This window comes from Arvicanthis niloticus, chromosome 19 (assembly GCF_011762505.2).
Source record: "Arvicanthis niloticus isolate mArvNil1 chromosome 19, mArvNil1.pat.X, whole genome shotgun sequence".
NCBI classification, from domain to species: domain Eukaryota; kingdom Metazoa; phylum Chordata; class Mammalia; order Rodentia; family Muridae; genus Arvicanthis; species Arvicanthis niloticus.
This window is the reverse complement of record NC_047676.1, coordinates 882962-903216: the sequence shown is the minus strand read 5'-3', so window position 1 is coordinate 903216 and position 20255 is coordinate 882962. Positions and strand designations below refer to the sequence as shown.

Sequence of the window (20255 nt, the reverse complement as noted above, 5' to 3'; positions counted from 1 at the left end):
CCTTGCCCTGGGGGTAGCACAGGCTTTCTAAAACCACAGCCTTGCAGAAGAGAAACAGGCTATGAGAGCTGCTAGCACCTCGGCCCCAGTCCTCTGATGAGACGCCACCTCACATAGCTATCATGACAGTTTCTGCTATGGCTGGTGTCCACGGCCACTGCTTCACTGCTCTGGGTCACCAGAGTGTAGAAACAATCATTGCCCGAGCCTTCTAGCAAGCCTGGGGTCATATGTACCTTCATTCTCAAATGCTCACAACCCTTGCCACCCAGCCAAGTTCTCACCTGAGAATGAGTAGTGGGTTATAAGGGTGACATTGCTCTTCTATATGACATTGCAGAGGCTTTCTCTCACTCTATTAGACATGTTTTCTATTGTCTTAGGTGGCTTGTAGTGTAAGTGGCACATCAGGCTAATGGCCAGGGATGGCACCAGTGTTCATCTTGAGTTCTTATCTGTGCATTGTAATGCTGTAATGTTGAATTGTGTGGGCTCCTGGCTACAGGCTCTCAGGTTAGGCAGGTATAGATAAAAATCTTTGGAGGGCCACTGGACATCATAAACACACTATTGCCATGGGATCTGGCCTTTCTGTGGGATACAAGGGCAGCATCTGGAAAGTATGCCTCACCTGAGACTTTACCCAGGAGCATCTAAACTAGGAATAAGACTATTCTCATTCTTCTAGTCTTCCTCTGAGACAGAAGGCTGGGAGTGTGACTGGAAAGAGCAGGTTCAGTCTGACCATATGAACTGGGAGCAATCCCAGCAACTCACTGTACAAGATGTCCAAGTAAGCTCCAGGATTGCATACCTGGTGGCCAATTACAGAGTTATGACACTCTGTTCTGTGCCAGGCCCTATGATTGGCTCAGTTCAACCACCCATTCTCTGCCCCAACACTCACCACCCAACCACCCAGCTCTACCATCCTGTCATGCAAGCCAACACCCATCAACATAAGACAGCAAAACAAAAATAAAGCCACTCAGTCCAGTACTTCCCTCCTTGGAGTTCTCACCTCTGGGCTTAGATGCCAAAAGGTAACCCTGCCTTTTGTCACTTGTCCAGTCAGTCTCCTGTCTACCCATTCAGTATTTCATACATGTTACCGGAGAGTAGATGCTTTTCCAAGTCGTGGGGATCAGCCGTGTTCCTGCAACAGTTCCTCACTTCCAAAGTAGACATTCCGTAGAGGACAGCCCATGGGTTTACAGTCCAGTAGCTGATGAGTGAGGTAAGCTGAGGAGCAGAGTCAGGATCTCAGTATCGACACTAGACGCCAGAGCAAGATCTTAAGCAGTCCAGGTGGTGAGCATGGGGAGGGTGTCTGGAGCCTCAGAGCGAGTAGGGCAGGGAGGGGGTGGTCAGCAAGAGACTATGGTCTGAAGATGGATTGAATCCAGGGAGAAATGTATGTATTCTCTGCATATATTAATAGGAGACCCAGAAGGGGCTGCTGAAGGGTGTCTAGTCAAGTGTTTCCAAGCCTTGAGTGGTTGGAAGAGGAGTTGCCAGGGGCTGGTTGAAGACTAGGTTTGGAAGGTAGAAGTGTTTTTTACAGTAGCCATGTATTCAGTTTTAGTAGTGACTTCTGAAGTTACATCTTAAAGGATTGCTAAGTTTTCTCTTCCCCCTTCCCCCCCATGAGATTTTTAGGGTGGGTTCTAGGACACACCAAGGATTGCAGCTGATACGGTAAAACCATGGATCGCAAAGATTGTGCAAGGGTTAAGACGTGGCTGTGTGTTGTGTTTGTTTGAGCCAGGGTCTCATGTATCCCAAACTGGCCTTAAATTTGCTACACAGGCAAAGCTTGCTTTGAATTTGTCCCTTCATCTCCCAAATACTGATATTACAGCCATGCAGCACCACACTGGCTATGATAACCTTTTGGTTTTGTTTTCTTGTAAACAAAGTTTGTAATCATATTTGTGAGATTCCCAGAAAACTGCAGGCTTTTATCTGGGAATGGGATTAAAGTCACATACGCTTAGGCATTAAGCGTAGTTCACTGCCACTTAAAAAAAATTAAAAATATTTCCATATAAAAGAATACTGTATGTACGCAAAGTTCACAGCAATTTTTAATTGTGATGAAATTCTTGACTCTCATTTGGCCAGAGGCTTGAGAATACTGTGGAATGAGAAACCTCTTCCCGTCCGATGTTCCCTGAATTTTCTTTTTTGACTGCCCCAGTTTACTTAGATGCCATGGTATGCTACCTGCGGCTTCCAGGTTCTCAATGGAGAGGTGCCTTGCTGAGTGTATATAACGGGGTGCAACGTACCCCTTAACTAGTGAAACCATCCGACTGCTGAAGCCGCCAAGGTGGGAGAAGCAAGTCCCATTTAACGGGTAGAGTCGACAGTGGCATGCCTGGCTTCACGCTGCGCTCCCCCCACCCCCCCCAAGGAAGCCACTGCCAGTGGGCTAGGTGCCACTCGACCTTGGGGAGGAGCGACCTCGAGGACCTCGAATCCACAGGTTCTAGCTGCTGGATCAGGAGCCCGGCACACAGAGAGCACGGACTTCTAGGCTGGGGCCCAACCAGCTAGGTGGGCGTGAGCAGTGCAGGCGGGAGTGCTTCTAACGCAGCAGGACTGTTTGCGTTCACGTGTGCCGCAGCGGGGGCGGGAAAGCCCCGCCCTGGCGCAGGAGGGGGCAGCGGGATTAAAGGCCACCCGGGCGGGCCTGGGGACCTGACTGCTGCCGGCTCCGGGATCGCGATCGCGCAGAGGGCTGCGACGGAGAGCGCAGCAGATTCTCACCAAGGTATGCGTGTCAGCTCCCGGAGCTGAGCAGCAGCGATGTGGCACCGGGCTTTGGGACCAGGGTGGAAGCCGCTGCTGGCGCTGGCGCTGGCGCTGACCAGCCTGCGAGGCGCAAGGGGGATTGAGGAGGAACCGAGCCCTGGTGCGAGCTTCCAGATAGTCACCTTCAAATGGCACCACGTCCAGGATCCATACATCATCGCGCTCTGGATCCTCGTGGCCAGCTTGGCCAAAATCGGTAAGCGGCCCGGGTTTTGTGGATCATGGTATCCCATGACTGAGTCTTAGCCATGCCCTTAGAGTCTATACCACCTGCTTTTGCCCTTGCATTTTCTAGCCCTTTCTGGGGAAGAGGCACATTCAGCAAGAGTGCCTTGCACTGTTGGTTGGATAAGTGCACAACCTAATCTAACGGTCCTACAGGGCCAGCGCTGCCCCCAAAATCTCATGCTCATGGCCCCGTTCTACCCAAATCCTTCTCTAGATGCTACCCTAGTTGGTACCTTGGGACTTCATATTGCACTGAGAGACCTGACTTGTACGTGGCACTGGAGTGGAGTCTGGGTCCAGAGCAGTTAAATAAATAAATAAATAAATAAATAAATAAATAAATCTTATGATTAATCCAGAGAAACTCATGACTCCTTGTCTGGAGGGGAAGGTGATTCTCCTCTCTCATCTGGCTCAGTGAAACTGGGAAGTGGGATTGAAGGAACTCCTGACAAGGTGAGAGGAAGGTCAGAGGTCTTAAAACATATTTAAGACGATCAAAGCTTTATTATCTTTGTGGAGGTGATAAGGATGTGGTCCTTGTGGAATTTGTTAGACCCTTACTCGAGGAGAGCAAGAATAGGTATAGAGATTCCTAGCCTGCCAGTTTCCTTTAAGGTTATGGAACAGAAGAGGCAGAAGAGGCCTTCCAAGTCCCAGGAGGGAGCATACATGCCTCTTTAGCAGGACAGGGGCCGGTGGGAAGCTGTGGAGAGAACATTGACAGAGCTCAGACTCAGAGTGCTTGGTTAGTGAAGGTTTTTTTTTTTTTTTTTTTAATTTTATTTCTTGCTGCCTCCTCTTCCCATTCATTTAGCCTATGGATCTGGCACTGGGCTCTCCTTGCATATGCTGTCTGACTGGGCTTTTCAGTAAGGTTTGTGCTGTGTGTTGTTGTGACTTCTTCACATAAGAGTGTTCAGAAAGGGCCAGGGAGGTTCCAAGAACACCCTTTCACCAAGCTCATCTGCTTCTCCACGGACTGCAGCATGCTAGTATATGAAGTGAGTGTGTGCCTTCTGTGTTATCTGGGAACGTGTCTCTCTGTACCCTTGGACAACAGATTTGGAGTTTAGTATCTCAGCTCAGCAATAGTCAAGTCTATCTGCCATACTCGGTGCTGGGCCAGCACATGGACTGGGCAGCCTGATTCCTAAGGATTATAGCTCTGCAGGTCTCCAGGGGTCATGAACTTGCTCCAGAAGAGCTGGCCACCAGAGTCAGCAGCAACTCTCTGCAATAGCAGTCAAGAGGATCACCAGTGGACAGGCAGCTCTGCAGAAGGACCTCTCTGTCTTAAATATTCTAGTGAGCCCAGGTGTTCCCTATGATTCATCTCAACCCCACCCCCAACTTCTAGAAATTATGGAGATGGTTCTTCCCAGGTCCCCAAGGCTTCCTGGCTGAGTCTGGCTCTCACTGATCCAAGTACTTCCAGCAGATCCTGCTTTCTCCCCTAACATCCTTCTCTGCTTAAACCTACAGGGGTTAGCCCTTGTTGGTCCACTCCATGCACTGTACTGCATGTTACCAGCACGTTCAGCTAAGAGCCTGGCACTGGGGTCCTTTACCCAGGAAGTTCCTCAAGTATATCTGCTCCAGGTATCACAGCAGACACCTCCCCACCTTTCATCTGTACAGAAGACCCTCTCCTCTAAGGACCAATGTTGCTGTCCCTCAGTTCCATTCCTCTCAGTCCCAACAATAAGCAATTGCATCAAATCTTCACCAGTGTTAGCTCTTGAAGCAGATTTACTCTAATCAGATCCCCAGGAATGCATTATCTTCCTCAAAGACTCACTATAGTATAGAAACAGAAAGGGAGAGAAGCAATCTGTACGTTCAGCTCTACCCTGCCTGGCTTTAAGAAGCACTCTCTTAATGGCAGAGACTCTGGTACCCAGCCCTTACCTTACAGCTCTTCCCTCAGCTGTGAACTCTAGATTTTTCCAGATCCCTGATGACCTTGATCTGTTCTGCAGAAACCTCTCAGACTCCCTCCCTGTACAATCAACCTCATATGCCCCATCACAGACTCTCATGAATAGCACTGTGGGCACAGAGCTGATACGTGTGGGAATTTGGATAGTACAGCTCCCAGAAAAGGACATGGCTCTCAGTCGTTAAGCCCTACATGCTTTAAAAACATTTAGGACCTGTCTGCACTACTTCATCCTCAAGTTGTACAGGAACTGCCTTCCAGGAGAGGATGGGAAGGTCTTATGCTGATGGGATTCATGTTTTCTTCTGATTATTTTTAACTCCCAGCCCAACCTTATGGTTAGGAAGTCATGCTCTTTTCAGCCGTTTTGACCCAGCTGGGGAATAAGACATGGATCCTGGAAGACAGGTAGTGTGATCATTGCAGTTGGGGTCTCAGGAAGGCTAAGGGCACAGATGTCAAGGCCAGGGTGCTTGTCTATAGGACAGAGGTGGTAGGCCGGAAAGGTCTGATTGCCTGTGGTGGAAAGGCAGGGTCCAACTAGAGGTGGTGAGGTGCTCCCTTCTCTGTCCACACACTCCCATTGGGGAGTCCCTAGCCTGCAGCCACAATGTTGGGACTCAAGGCTAGATAGGTACTAGGCTACTGGGGCTCACATCAGAGCACAGACAGCACTAAGGGTCTACCTATATCCACCTAGTCTCCGCTAAGACTCCACCCAGGGTGGATCCAGGCAGCTGCAGGAGCATACAGTAGGAGGTTGTTGGGGATAGGGGAAAGCTGGGACAGGAGTCTGAAGGGATGCCAGGGGAATTGGTGGAGAAGTTGAAGGGAGACTAGAAGAGGCCAGGGGGAGGGTGAAGAAAGGCAAGGGGAACTTATGGAAAGTCTGAAGAGAGAATGAAATGACACTGGGAGAGGCCAAGGCAACGTGAGGGGAAGACTAAACCAATTTATCTGAAGGCCTTGGAGAACTTTGGTCCTTGCTGAAGTTGTGTAGATGGTGGGCTTCAGTCACGGCTGACCTCTCAGACTGCTTTGGTTGCAAGATCTGGGCTTCAGGGAGGAGAGGGGCTTGCTGGGAGGGAGAGTCCATACACGGCAGGGTTATTAGCACATAGCTTCTGGGTCCCTGTACTGTGCTGGGAGCAGTGGTACCCCTGAAGCACAGATCCCATTTCACAATTTCCGCGCCTCACAGGCACAGGACCCAAACCTTCTGTCTAAAGCCAGAGAGGGAACTAGGGGTTGGTGAAGGAGACTGGGAGAGTAGAGGAGGAGGTCATTGTAGGGGACAAAAAATGACATCCTCCAGGCCCTCCAGAGGTGCTCAGTGAAGGGGATCTAGGCAGTAACAATGACCTGGCTGAGACCCATCAGTAAGGAAATCAGGAGCCTCTCAGATCAGAACAGAATGATGTGGAGCTATATTTGTCAGAGAGGAAGAAGGAGAGGGAGAGGGAGAGGGAGAGGGAGAGGGAGAGGGAGAGGGAGAGGGAGAGACAGAGGGAGAGGGAGAGGGAGAGGGAGAGGGAGAGGGAGAGGGAGAGGGAGAGGGAGAGGGAGAGGGAGAGGGAGAGGGAGAGGGAGAGGGAGAGGGAGAGGGAGAGGGAGAGGGAGACGGAGAGGGGAGAGGGAGAGAGAGAGAGACAGCGAGACAGAGAGGGACAGAGAGACAGAGAGACAGAGAGAGACAGAGAGGCAGAGACAGAGACAGAGACACAGAGAGTAGTCTAGGGGCAGGTCATGGGGTAGAACTCATGTGGCTGAGGGGAGTCTGTAGAATCCACTAGGAGGCACTGAAGGTATAAGGTCTTATTTTGGGGAGCTGCCCCTGGACAGTTGCTTGAGCTGTAAATTCATGCAGCACTTGAAGCTGAAGCATCCCGAGGAGAGAGAGAGCAAAGGTTAGGAAGTGCCCTAGCATTGCAGGGATGAGCCCTGAGTAACCCTGCCTGTTTGCACAGGTGACTATGCCACCCCTTTCTTCCTGTTGCTTGCTAGAGAGAACTATCAGGCCTTCTAGGACTGTTGTCCTGGACAACCTCACTGTGAGGTATGAGCACCCTGCAAGCCCTCTGCTACAGTGCACCCGTGAGTCTGATAACCTAATCATTCAGGTGGCTTCATGTCATGTCATGGCTGTGGGATTCTGATCTATCCCTATAAGCTGTCATGTGCTGGGACTCCCCTTTTGGCTTCTTTGGGAACAAGCTTGGGGTGCTTTAAAGTTGGGGTTCCCATGGATTTGTGTGTTCTGAGTCTCCCATGGGTCCCCTGTATGTTTGAATGAGCCTGGCAAGGTTAGGATCAGCTCAGCTGTTCTTTCTCCACCCAGCCCCAGGGTTTGGAGCTTCCCTTAGAGAAAGGTTTTTTACCTTCACTGTTGTAGGACATTATTTTCCCTGGGATCATTAAGCCATGGCTGTTAGGGCTCAGGCACCATATTTTAGGGTGCTGCATGTCAGTGCTGAGGCTGAATAGCACCCCACATCCCCTTCCAAAGCTGAGGTAGGTGTGGCTTTTCTAATCAATGTGGGCAGCTGGGAGTCCCTGTCCACTCTTCCTCGTACCTCACTACTATTAAGAGCTGATCAGGCCCAGTGGCCAGCCTGAGCTACATCCTACTCTGCTGTCCCTTATGCCCTAATCCCACCTCTCTCCTCAGTTCCTTTCTCTTTCCGCTCTTCTCTAGGCTTTACTTTTCTCAGGTCTCTAGCCAGGAATACAGACGGGCAAGAGCTGCTGAGCTCAGGCCGTTCTCTAGCTCTTCCTAACTTGGCCCTGTCTTGAGGAGTCATGGAGTTGGGGTCAGTGGCCAGTACAGTGGAATGTCATTAGTGAGGGACAAGAAGGAATGAGGGGAGAGCTGTCAGTGAGTATCTCATGGCTCTGAGGTGAGTGCCCGCTGAGTTCCAGCTAAGTCCTTTTCCAGTTCCAGCTGGAGCCCAGACTCTACCTCTCTCATCTGCAGCCTTATTCTTTCACATCTAGCTTCCTACTTCCCCAACTTTTCCCAGCTTGGAAATAACTAGGCTAACCCAGCCCTTGAGGATACCTTCCCCAACTCTAAGCTCTTTTGACTCAAGTAAGTGTGCAGTTCTGTTCTTGCCAAGTATCTAGTGGCTGACCTGTCTGTACCTACCGAGGCTTCTGCAGGGAGTGAATGCATGTGAGGTTGGGTGTGAATAGCTGGTTGGATACTCAGATATGTACACGCATGGATGAATAAATGTCATGCTGTAAACCTAGTGGCTTCCCACCTTAAGCTCCAAGCACCCCTTTGATCCTGAGTTCAAGGAAAGAGATTCCTGAGTCCTTAGTCAGATTCTTCCCCAAACTGTCACCCAGTTTCCAGTGCATGGCATCCCTGGTGACAACACATTTTCAGGCGTGGCAGGCAAAAGGTGCTCCCATAAGCTTAGAGTACTATGGGTGTGACATCTGAGTGTCAGCCTAGCAGCTGAACAGGTGAAGTCTGTCAGGCTTGTGTACATTGGCCTTTGCTTCAGGCTGGTTGTTCCTATTGTCCATGTCTATCTATTGCTGCAGTTTCTCTAAGAAGAATCTTTTTTATCTGAAGGAGAGCCCTCAGACTGCTGGCTACAGGGGACAGAGTTCAGACTGAGGGGCTGGGGAGCTGCTAGGAATGCTGAGGGTGTAACCTATCTTGGACAGAGTAGGAGAGCTTTGGAGTAAAGGGAAGGGACACTGGCTTAAGCCCTAGAGACCCAAGAAATGGGGACAGATGGGGTGAATTCTGGCAATATCAGAACCAGGATCATTGGGGCTGCATCATTGGTTGGAGAGGGCATGCTCAGGGACAGATGGAGGAGGCTCACTGTTGGGTAAATGGTGTGGACTTTGTCTGGAGCCCCCTGAAGAAGAACACTTGGCCCCTGGGAAGGAGATGGTTAGGAGCACTTGCCAGCCTCTTGTCCCTAGACGTTTATCCTAAAGGCTTTGTGTGGAGCCATCAGTTCAGCTCCAGGAGCTATCTCTAGATAAAGACAAAGCCAGCATCATTTTCAGGTCAGACTTTTAAGCTCTCTCTGAAGAGGGAAGTTTCCAGTGAGGTGGAGTGGTCTGTTCCTCTCTCCCCTCCCGGGCAAAGTCAGGAAAGCAGCTGGATTTACCACCTGCTGAGTTGATGTGCCAAAGTCCAATTAGATTTAAATTCTCTGCTGTGAAAGAGTTTCCCAAGCAAAATGGGATACTTAAAAAGCCTGCTTTTATGGACTTTCTGGAGAAATGGAGTTGCTGAGGGCTTTGTTCTTAGATTTGGCCCAGGTTCGTTCAGGGGATGTGGACCCATAGCAGCTCTCCTGTTCTGGGGTTGCTTTGTGTCCCTCAACCTGAGCCCACAGAAGTTAGCATCAGCTAAGCCTTTCTCCTAAGTCCTCTCTGGGCCTCCTGAACCCCCATCTTTGTTGAAGCTGTCCAAGAGACAGCTGCCTGAGGAGGAGAAACAGTAAGGTGAGTATAATCGCTTCTTTGAAAGTAAGGAACCTGGAGCTTGGGGAGCCCTAACTGCAGCCCAACTGCCTTGGAAGCAATGTAGCCTATCTCAGTCATACACGGAGGACTGGAAGAGGTGAGAGGAGAGCTATAAGCTAGCAGTGGATGTGGAGGAGCCAATAAAATGTGGATCTAGGAGTCCAGGGGCCTCTTAGGAAGTGTGCTTGTGTGTGCAAACAGCCCAGACTAATTAATGATTATGCTGGAGCATGTGGGTGCACACACACAAAAGTGTGAATATAATAAGCATGGGTGATTTTTGCATGTGCATACTCAGACTGCTCATGTTCTTGTTCCCACACCTAGACTCCACTGGAGGAGTATGTAAGCATACTTTGCCCAGGTAGTGCTATCTCTGGGCCCCATCTTTTCATCTTATCTAGGAGACCAGTGGTTCCCCAGTCCAGGACTCCAGGACAGTCCATGGAGATGACTCCAACTTCTAAAATTAGAAATCCTGGCCTGGAAGAAAGGTTCCAGGACTTCAGGGAGGTACATATGAAGATGAATGGCATATTCTCTAAGGAAACACTGCATTACAGGGCGCTTAGAAACACACACCAATGAAGTTCCTTTCACAACTGGGCTAGGAGGCTCCTGGTTTCTACCTATATATGCTGCAGCATCTAAAAAACACTGGTTTAACTGCAAAGACCAGCTCCTAACTCTCCAGTGCCTCACACTCTTCACAGGACATGAGCCAGCATCTCTATCTCGCTATGGAGAAGTGTTAAGAAATGGGCTCAGCAGATGAGGTACTTACAAGGTACCTGGTGTCTGAGAAGGTTACAGCACATAATGTCAGACAACACAAAAAAATGCCATGAAACTCATACATAACTAGAAACACCATTCCCAAGCTGGACATTATGTTTGTATGCATGCTAAGGAATATTTGTGGTGGTCAGAGAAAAACTTGTAGGAGACATTTCTTTTCTTTGACTATGTGGGTCCTGGGGATTGAACTTAGACCATTAGGCTTAGCAACAAGCACTTAACCTGTTCACTAGCCCAATTTTTAAAAATACTTACCACTGGAGTTTGTGTGGCGTGAGGTGGATTGAGGAGGTTCCCACATGGTGGAAGGAAAAAACTAATTCCTGCAAGTTATCTTCAGACCTCTACATGCATGCCCATGTGTGCTCTCTCTCTCTCTCTCTCTCTCTCTCTCTCTCTCTCTCTCTCTCTGTCTGTCTCTGTCTCTCTCTCTCTCTCTCTGTCTCCATACAATGAGCAAATAAATGTAATAAAAATATTAAAAAATATATATATGCATGAATGAATGTGTGTGTTATCATATGTTTGGAGGTCAGAAAACAACTGTCAAGAGTTGGTTCTTTCCTTCCATTGTATGAGTCTCCAGAATAGAACTTGGGTTCCCAGGCTTGGGAGCAGGCATCTTTATTTGCTGGTCCACCTTGCCAGCCCAGCTTTCAGCCTTTAATTCTATTCTTTGAGGTCTGAAGGTGAGTGTGGGTATTCACAAAGAACAGATGGGCTTTGAGCCTAGTCTATTCCTGAGAGCACAGTATCTCCCAAACTGTGCTGGTGCTGAGTGCAGTGGGGTCATTCAATGTCTTGAGTGAGGACAGACTAGCCCCTGGTGTTCTACCAGAGGAAGGGTCAGAGAACAAATGGCAGTCTGTGAAAGCCACAAAACTGTGTTTGACTGTTTATAACCCAGTTCCATAGCATGGGATCCTGACAGCAACTGTGGGAAGGTTACTTTTTAAAATTTAAATCCCTCCTCTGTGTGTGTGTGTGTGTGTGTGTGTGTGTGTGTGTGTGCCCCATGAGTGCATATTTGTTTTTGTGTGTTCAGAGGCTGGGTGCATGTGCACATGCCACAGCACATCTGTGGAGATAGAAGCACAGCTTTCATAAGTCAATTCCCTTCCAGTGTGTGTTCAAGGAATCAAACTCAAGTCATCAGGCCTATGTGGCCAGTACTTTTACCCATGGGGCCATTTTGCAGGCTTCAATTGTGAGATGTTTAAGAATTCACCATCATACTTTGGAGCATTCATCCCTAATTGGAATGCTTTTTATCACACCCTTCCCCTCCAGGTTCAGGGATTTATGCAGAAGAGTATGCAGAGGTGGTGGGTGACTTCAAGAAAACAGCGTTTTCCAGACACAACAGGGTTGATGCACATATGAATTCACCCAGACTGTGACAGAATGCACAAACCTGTACAAGTTCAAGTCAGACAAAATTCCAGCACAGAGAAGAGGAAATGAGCACAAAGTCCCAGCCTGAGAGTGAAGCTATTTGCAAGTGATAGCTGCTTGGAGAAGGGAAATTAGTTGTTGTTAGTGGAGTGACCCTGGTTATACTAACTACACGCCAGGGCAGGCCTCATGGTCAGGAGTAATTGGCTAACACTAATGGACACCATATTTTTGTTGTTATTTGGTTGATTTTTTTTTTTTTTTTTTGAGAACATGAAGTTTGGTGGTAGGAAGGATCTTGGGGATTTGGGGGAGGGTAAAGAATATGATCCAAATATATTGCATGAAAAACTTAAGAATGAATTCACATTCTCTTGGGAACAAGGATGGGTGCAAGCTGGTAACATCACCATCAACGTCATAGAGAAGATGAAGGGAGCCTGTCATTGTCTCACCTACTAGAGTTGCTAGGGTGGCCCTTGGACCCAGCCCTCTTAGAATACACACACATGAACACGGTGGAGATGCATTTGTGGCTGCTTGGGAGTGGCATCTGGTAGAGTGTAATAAGGTACATGGAAAAAAAAATGCCCTGCAATGGAGGAAAACATGTGTGTTATAGAGAGTACACTGTAGTCATGGTGATAGTCATGACATCAGTGGCATCTAGGGTCATGAGAGACTCTCCACGGTCAGGCCTTACTGGGTTAGATATAGTATCAGACAGAATGCCTTCTCTGTGCATATGGCAGCTGACCTTGGGCCTTACTGTTTAACTAATTTCTGTTCCCGCCATGCTTTGTATCCTCAGAGAGGCTGCTATGTTCCCAGTGGAGCCTGGGCTCTGTTACAGAGTCGAGGCAATGAAGGGCATCTAGTTGTGGGTGGCTCATGTGATTTGTACATGCAGGCATGCTGCTGTGCTATGGCCATCTTCAACCCCAGAAGGGTTCCCTTTTCTGAAAGTATAAAGATAACAAAGTGAGATGAACTGAGGGTTGGTACACATATAGAAGGTATTCCCAGATTTGTGTTTATTAGAGCCACTAGCAGCTGGTTCCTTGGGAGAGTGCTTTTCTCTGCCCATACCATGCCATACCTGTATATACAAGCTCATATGACAGCAGGGCACCCAACCTACATTTGCTGTCTTTTGGCCTAGGAGTCTGAGGAGGACCCTATTGCATGACCCCAACTCATCTGTTGCCTTGCAGTCCAGCCCCAAAGCCTTTGCATTCCTGAGGGCTGTGTTCTACAGATGTAGTTTTTGCTCTTCGTTTTTTTTTTTTTTTTTTTTTTTTTTGATTGCAGGGGAAGCCTGGGCACCAACACCTTTTCCACTTTTGCTTTCCAGTGAAAAGTAGGATTTTTATTTGTTCTAATTTTTTTATTAAAATCTGAAACTATTAGTATGGTGAGGTCACTGTCAATAATTGGGATGGCATAAAAATTACAACCCTATGTTCACACCTCAGTGAAGAGCAGGATATTTAGCACATGAAGTGGTCTGTCTCCTAACCTGGCCTTTTATAGCCTGTGTTATTGAGAGTCACTCGGCATGACTTCCCTGAGGATAATTTTTCAAAAACACAACATACTTAATTTTAAAGCAGAGTTTTAGATTTGGAGAATAATCCGTGTGCTGGTACAGCTGATCCTACCCTTGTCCAAGCTGCCTCCTCCTCTGGTAGTTAAGAATTTTAACTAGAAGTATTTGTCAATCATACCAAATTGATGTCTATTGTTAACTTAAGGTACTAACAAATGCATAAGTTGTATCCACCATTGTGATATGTATTTTACCTGCCTTAACTCCCATGTTGACTCTATCTTCTCACACCTTCCCTCCCCAAACCCTGACAACCATTCATCTTTTTTTTTTTTTTTTTTTTTTTTTTTACTGTTTGTATAGTTTTATCTTTTCCAGAATGGAATCAGGTAGTCTTCGACATTTTTTGACTGGCACTTAATAACATGTGTTTAAGGTTACTCCTCTCTAATAGTTTAATCATGCAATTATTCCATTATACGGATATACTCAACTTATTTATTTATCTATTTGGAGAACATATTCAAACTTTGGACAATTTTAAATAAAGCTAGCATAAAGATCTGTGTGCAAGTTTTTGTGTGGACTTAGTTTTCAAGTTCTTTGAACATTATAAAAGCAGATGCTATGAATACACTTACTGTTGGAAGAAACAGCCAACTGCTTTTCCAAGTGGCTTCACTATTTTGTACCAGTAATGGTGAGAGTTCATCACCCCAGCTCTGTGCCAACATTGAATGAACAGTAATCTGGACTGTTGCAACTCTGGTTGGTATGCAGTGGACCCTTACGTTGAAACTTGCAGTTCTCTCCAAGTACCAAGCAATGTGAAAGATCTTTTTTTTTTTTCTTTTTTGTACAGATTTTTTTTTTATTCTTTGACAATCTCACACATGTCTACAATGTATCTTGATTGTATTCAACCCAAATCTTCCCTCCTATTTTCTCCACTCTCTAATACCTCCCTGCCCACCTTTATTTCCTTTCATTTATAACTCACCAAATCTAGATAGTGCTGCCTGCAAGCACATGGTTGTAGAACCATCCACGAGAACATGGCCAATTTACTGGTGGCCAAAAACTCGAAGAAACATGTCTCCCTTTCCCCCCCCAGCAGTCACCAATTGCCAGTTGGTCCTCAGTTAGTAGACGGATCCTCATGGCCTTGTCCCCTTCAGTTGGAATGCTGACAGGTTTCTCTTGTGCAGATTTTACACAGGTGATCACAGCTGCCATAAATTCCTGAGTGGGGTAGTCGTTTGTATCATGTCCAGAAGCCAGTGTTACACGGTACCCTGTCTCCAGTTCTCCCAGCTCTTACATCTTTTCTTCTCCCTGTTCCAGGAGGAATTACCCCTTCATATACTTTGCTTGACGTTTGTGCACCTCTGATAAAGTTTCTGGCTTGATAGCTGACTCACTTTTAATTGAGTTCTGTGTCTTCTAATCAATTTTAAAGAGTTCTTTTTATATTTCAGAGAGAAGCCTTTTATCGAATATGCATTTTACAAATGTTTTCTTCTAGTCTCTGTTAACTTTTAATAGTGTCTTTTTCAGGACAAAAGTATTTCATTTTAGCTGGAAACTGTGGCATATGACTATAATCTTAGTACTTGGGAGCCCGAAGCAAGAATGTGATGAGTTTGAGGCCAACCTGAGCTACGGGCAGTAAGCACCTGTCTCTTTAAAACAAAAATTTTTAATTTTCAGATTTCTAGATAACGTACCCACTCCCAGTTGCCCTCTCTTGTATTCCCTAACCCCTACACCCAATCTGCTTATCTTCCCCTTCTTACTGACCTTACTTCTGTGTCATGAAAAAGCTCTAGAATCTCTATGTGTCATTTTTCACATTGTTGTTACAAAATACCTCAAAACAAAACCAAAAACAACTTGAAGAAGAAGATGGGTTTATTTTGGTTCACAATGTGAAGGTGCATTCTACCATGGTAGGCAAGGCCTGGCAATGGCAGCTTAAGGCTGCTGGTCCCATTGCATTCACAGTCAGTCAGCCCACTTTCTCTAGCTGTTGGGGTGGTGCTGCACACATCTGAGGTGGGTCTTTCTACCATGGCTAAACCTCTCTAGAAAGACCCTGTCATACATTCCCAGAGGTTTGCCTCCTAGGTGATTCTAAACCCCACTAAGTTGACCATCAAGACCATCACATCACGTGTTAGGGAAAACACGCTGTACTTAACCCCTCTGTGTCTGGCTTATTTTTGTTTGACATGAGATCCCTGTTTCTATCTATTTTCTTCCAAATGATATAGTTTTTTTTGCTTAATGAATAAAACTTTCCTTGCTTATATGCCAAATTTTTGTGACTGGCAAATTTACATTCTCATTGGCAGTGTATAAGGTTCTCTCCCCTCCCCCATTCTCTGCAGTATTCATTGCTTGCCATATTGATTACTGACAGGAGAAAGTGGTTTTAATTGTGGTTATGTGATAAAGTAAGAATGTTGAACATTTTTCATGTGTTCATATTTATTAGGCACATAATTTATCTTTTGGTGTTTATTTTTTTATATATATTTTAGATATTAACTTTGTCAGATGAACAGCTACAGACTTTCTCCAAAGTTTATTAATTAATGAATTTGGGGGTGGTGCTTAGGGCTTGAACTCAAGGTTTTATGTGTGCTAAGCAAGTGTTTCTTCAATGACTGATATCCCTAGCTTCCCAAAGTTTTAAATTTAGTGGAGTCCAACTTACCTATTTTTTCTTTTGTATTTCATACTTTGGGTATTTTATCTAAAGATTCATTATTAAACCTGAGATAATCTAGATTCCCCCCATGTTATATTCTTTCTAGAAATTGGTTTTACTTTCATGTCTTTAGTCTATTCAGTTAGTTGTTTTGTGGGTTTTTTTTTTTTAAAGGTTGTAGGATCTGTGTCTAGATTCATACTTTCACATCTATGTGTTCAATTATTTCAGTACTATTTGTTGAAAAATAATCTGTCTCTGTTGAATCTCCATGCTTCTCTGCCCACGCTGTGTTTGCGTGCCTCTCTCTGTCAGTCATTGGCAATGCTCTGTCTGCTCTCCCAGCACTAGGCAGTTAGTTCCAAAAGCCCAACAGCAACAGATCTGGCAGTTGTGGCATCCATTTTACTTGTTTTCCTTCACCACAGAGCATCTATTCCTGGGCTTCTGCCTCTCTAAATGAACTGCAGACCACTATGCCTGCATCCACAATGAAGTGGGGAGAACCAGCATTTTGATAAGACTCAGACTTCTGATCCATAAACATGGAACACACTAATTTATTGTTATCTGATTTATTCCTTCAAAGCTTATGGCTTTAATAATACATATCTTGTCACTTTGGGAGAGGGCGATTTATGCATTAGTTTTTTGCTATGGTATATAGAAGATGTTTTAAATTTTAAGTGCTATATAGCTCTTTTGCTGGTATGTAGAAAATCAGTGGACTTGGTGTATGAATGCTGCATTCTGTAACCTTGCTGCAGTCACTCATCAGTTCCAGAAATCTTGTGGGTTTGTTTTTTGGACTTTCTACATTGACAATTAATCATATCACCCATGACTGATTCTCTTGATATCAGCAAATAAGGCCTATAGAGGCTTGCCTGTGGCCTGTGGCTTTGCTGCTTTGCTGTGTGTTAGGTAATTTAGTGTATTGTGGCCAAAATATCACATGTGAATAAGTAAATGAATGAAATTCCTTCCTGGAATTTTGATGTGAGTCCATGAGATAAGAAGTTACAGAGTTACAGGAAGAGAAATTTGGTCAAGAAGCACACAAGGTGACAGGTAACAGAGTCACAAATGCACAACATAGATACTGGACAGTGGGAACCATAGGAAATCTTGGAGTATGGTAGTTACCAGAGGAGGTGTCGTGCTCTGAGGATGGAACCTCTTGTTAGTCCCCCTCCCCGCTGGGCCTTTCTGTGCTCTGCTCTACAAATTTGTTTCACTTGCCTTGTGTCTTTCTGGGTCCCATTGGGAAGCTGATCTTTCAACTCAGATCTGCCTGCTTGGGTCTTCATTGCGCTGCTTGTGTCCTTAGTGTAGGAGAGGGCCCAGAGTTACTGAGCAAACACACTGCATTCTGCAAACTCTCTTCAGCTCGCACAGCAGCTGTATTATCTTTCTCTCTCTTGGTTGTCAGCACCTGAGACTCCAGCAGTTCCAGGTCTGCCACTATTTTCTTGTCCCTACTGACCAAGATGACCAAGTAAGCTCAGAGGACAGAATGTTATGTTCAACTGTCCTCCTGTCCAGGTTGATCTTGGAATCTGTCCTGCTGCCCAGGTCATATTGTGCTTTGGGTCTGCTGTCTTCAACAACATTCCAGGGTTGTAGTTACTGTAACTGCAAAATTCTCCACAGCATGTGACACAGACAATTGCTTCTCCACTGCCCATGTAATTTTTCTGTTTTGCCTGAAGTTAGTTATTAGGCACCATTTTTGTTATTGATATAATTTTATTTGTGTGTGTGTGTGTGTGTGTGTGTGTGTGTGTATTGTAGAAAATTTTAATACCAACCTGGATTTTCTACCTCACCTTCTCACCTTGATCATTCAGTTCCTGGATATAAAACACACACACACACACACACACACACACACACACACACACAACTTTTATTATTTACAATAAGCCTTAATCAGCACAAGAGCTGGGCAGATATCTACCCTCTATGCTATCTACTTTCCTATTGATAACCACGAGTTATTACTTAGTATGTTTCATCATGGTTACTCAACTCCAATTGGCCAGTCCTTAGGGCCACATATTCATGTCTCAACTAACCCATGCTAGCTTCTCCCTTTTTCTTAACCTCTTCTATCCTTGTCATTCTCCTCCAATCCAAAGCCTGGGAATCCTTAACCCTGCCTATGTCTTGTCTACCTAGCTTATTGGCTGTCAGCATCTTTTATCACTAATCAAAAATAACATGGGGGCAAGGTCACACAGTGTCACTTGGGGCTATGTGAGGACTCTCATGTTTGGGACAACCAGGTCTTAGGGGTCCAATGTTATCATTAGAATACAAGCAGCATCAGGCCAATCCACTACATGTGTGCATACCTATGTGCTTAGTACAGTATGTGTATGATGGCCAGAGGACCACGTTCAGAAGTTAGTGTTCTCTTTCTACCATGTGGGTCCCAAGTATCAAAATCAGTTCCCTTGGCTTTGTGGCAAGTGCTTTTACTTGCTGATCATCTTGCCAGTGCTATTGGCATCATTTTCTGGTGCTCATCAGGGAATTTTTGCTTAGGCCATATGCTGCTGTGCTCTGCTTGAGGCCTGGGGTTCTCTTGTTTTCTTCTTGATGGATTCAGATCTCCTTGTCCAGCTTTGGCTGATCCCCTGACACTGTCTCTGTTAACTTGGACTATCTTTGCAACCCGTGCTTTTGTACCATGGTTCCTCTCTTAAAAGTATTTTCTTTAGAAGCTTTCCCTTAGGCTTTTAAGGGTCAGGACCACAGTGCCAGGGCTAGGGAGTAACCTGGTGGTCATTACTGTGTTATAATTTGGTCACTCTGGGGACAGAGAGGTGAAGGATATAAGTGCTTTTGTGTGTAGAGTTTGAGACATTACTTGGTTTCTTTCATGGTTGATTTCTGACCTTGGAAGCCATTGTCAGCAATCTTTGTACAGGGATTCCTCCCCATAATATAGGATCAATTCTGTTTAAAACAGTATCTTCACAGCAGGTCTGCTTCCCTTATGGACTCATATATTTTCTTCCATTTGGTCTAGCAGCACAGACCATCAACACGTGTGTTTTCTTTCTCCTATTTTCTGACAGAATTTCATCTTTCAGCTCTTCTGCTAATTTCTGAAATTACTGTTCTTGTGTTGTTAACTTTTAAGAGATCTCTTTCCCCTCTTTCTCCTATTTACCTTCCTTCTCTTTCTCTTTCTTTGATGATCATTCTGCCTGCCTCCCTACCACATGCTGAGATTACAGGCCTGGACCCCAAGAAGTGCTGAGTCCCTGCATAAACCTTCTTTTAAGAGCACACTCCTTTCTTCAGAGAACTAGTGACTGACATTTCCCTACAAATCTAGCCCCTAACTAGTACTAACTGAGTACGAATCTCTTGCTATTCCCTGAGATTCTTAGCTAGTTCTTGAGCTGGGCCATGTTCTGGGGGTACAAAACCTCACTGGAATCTGGAACAGGAGTATTGTGATATCTGTGGAGAGACAGGAATACCAGGGTCTTTAGCTCCCTTCTTCTTTTTGGCCTAAACCTTGGAAATAAAGACAATAAATAAGCCCTCTGTCCCTTTGTTTTCTTTGGGATCAAGAATAAAGTAATCCATCTACTCTCTGGGGAATCCAGTTTTCATCTTCACAACATCCAGAAAAGATGAGATTGTCATCTTACACCAGGAAATGAAGTCCAAAGATAAAACTGCCTGTTAGAAAGTGAACCAACGAGTCCTGGGAACATAGAGCTCTCGGGTGTGCAGGAACCATGCCCTTCTGGCTCCACAGATAGAGGCTGTTTGTACCTTGCGAGGGCACCTTGCCCCAGGGAGGTAGATGTTGGTGGGGGCCCTCAGGAGGCCCTTCTGGGCTCTGAACCATCTGTCTCAGAGGAGCAGCTAGCTGAAGGATGAGCTGTTGGCATGAAGCCTGGCAGTAACCCATCAACATTTTCACATACCAATGTCTCCAAACCCCGCCCTCACTCAGGGACTGTTCTTCTGGGACACTTTATGGCTTTTTTTTTTTTTAATCTTTGGAGTTCCAACTTATCATCTGCCTGTGATATATGGACAGCAAAGCTCAATAGTCCTGATGAGTTCCTGCTTTGTGTCCAGGAAGCAAATGGTGACAAAGTCCTGGCTTTGGAGAAAAGTTCTGAGCTCTCAGGAGGTAGTAACCATAACCATGTGAGTGGGCACAGGCCCAATGAACAGCAGCCTTGGGACACTGCCATACAGTTTATCTACATAAAAGAAGTCCTCAGAGAAATGCCTTGCTGGAATTTTTCACATGAAAGTATGAAGGTCAGCAAGATTAACCG

At 45.8% G+C, this 20255-nt stretch overlaps 1 protein-coding gene across 3 annotated transcripts in view; it reads left to right on the top strand.

The window, feature by feature from the left end:
- Nucleotides 1-20255, top strand: part of Slc9a3 (solute carrier family 9 member A3) — a 64533-nt gene that overhangs the window by 15174 nt on the left and 29104 nt on the right. Inside the window, exon 1 of one of the 3 annotated variants that reach the window (XM_034523301.2) lies at nucleotides 2684-3013. The exons of 1 other annotated variant lie outside the window; for it this stretch is intronic. In XM_034523301.2, coding sequence (XP_034379192.1) covers nucleotides 2812-3013 — 202 coding nt within the window. In that variant the 5' untranslated portion in view covers nucleotides 2684-2811. Of the gene's footprint in view, nucleotides 1-2683; nucleotides 3014-20255 lie in introns of those variants that run through there. One more of the 3 variants, XM_076916309.1, reaches the window with a different exon arrangement.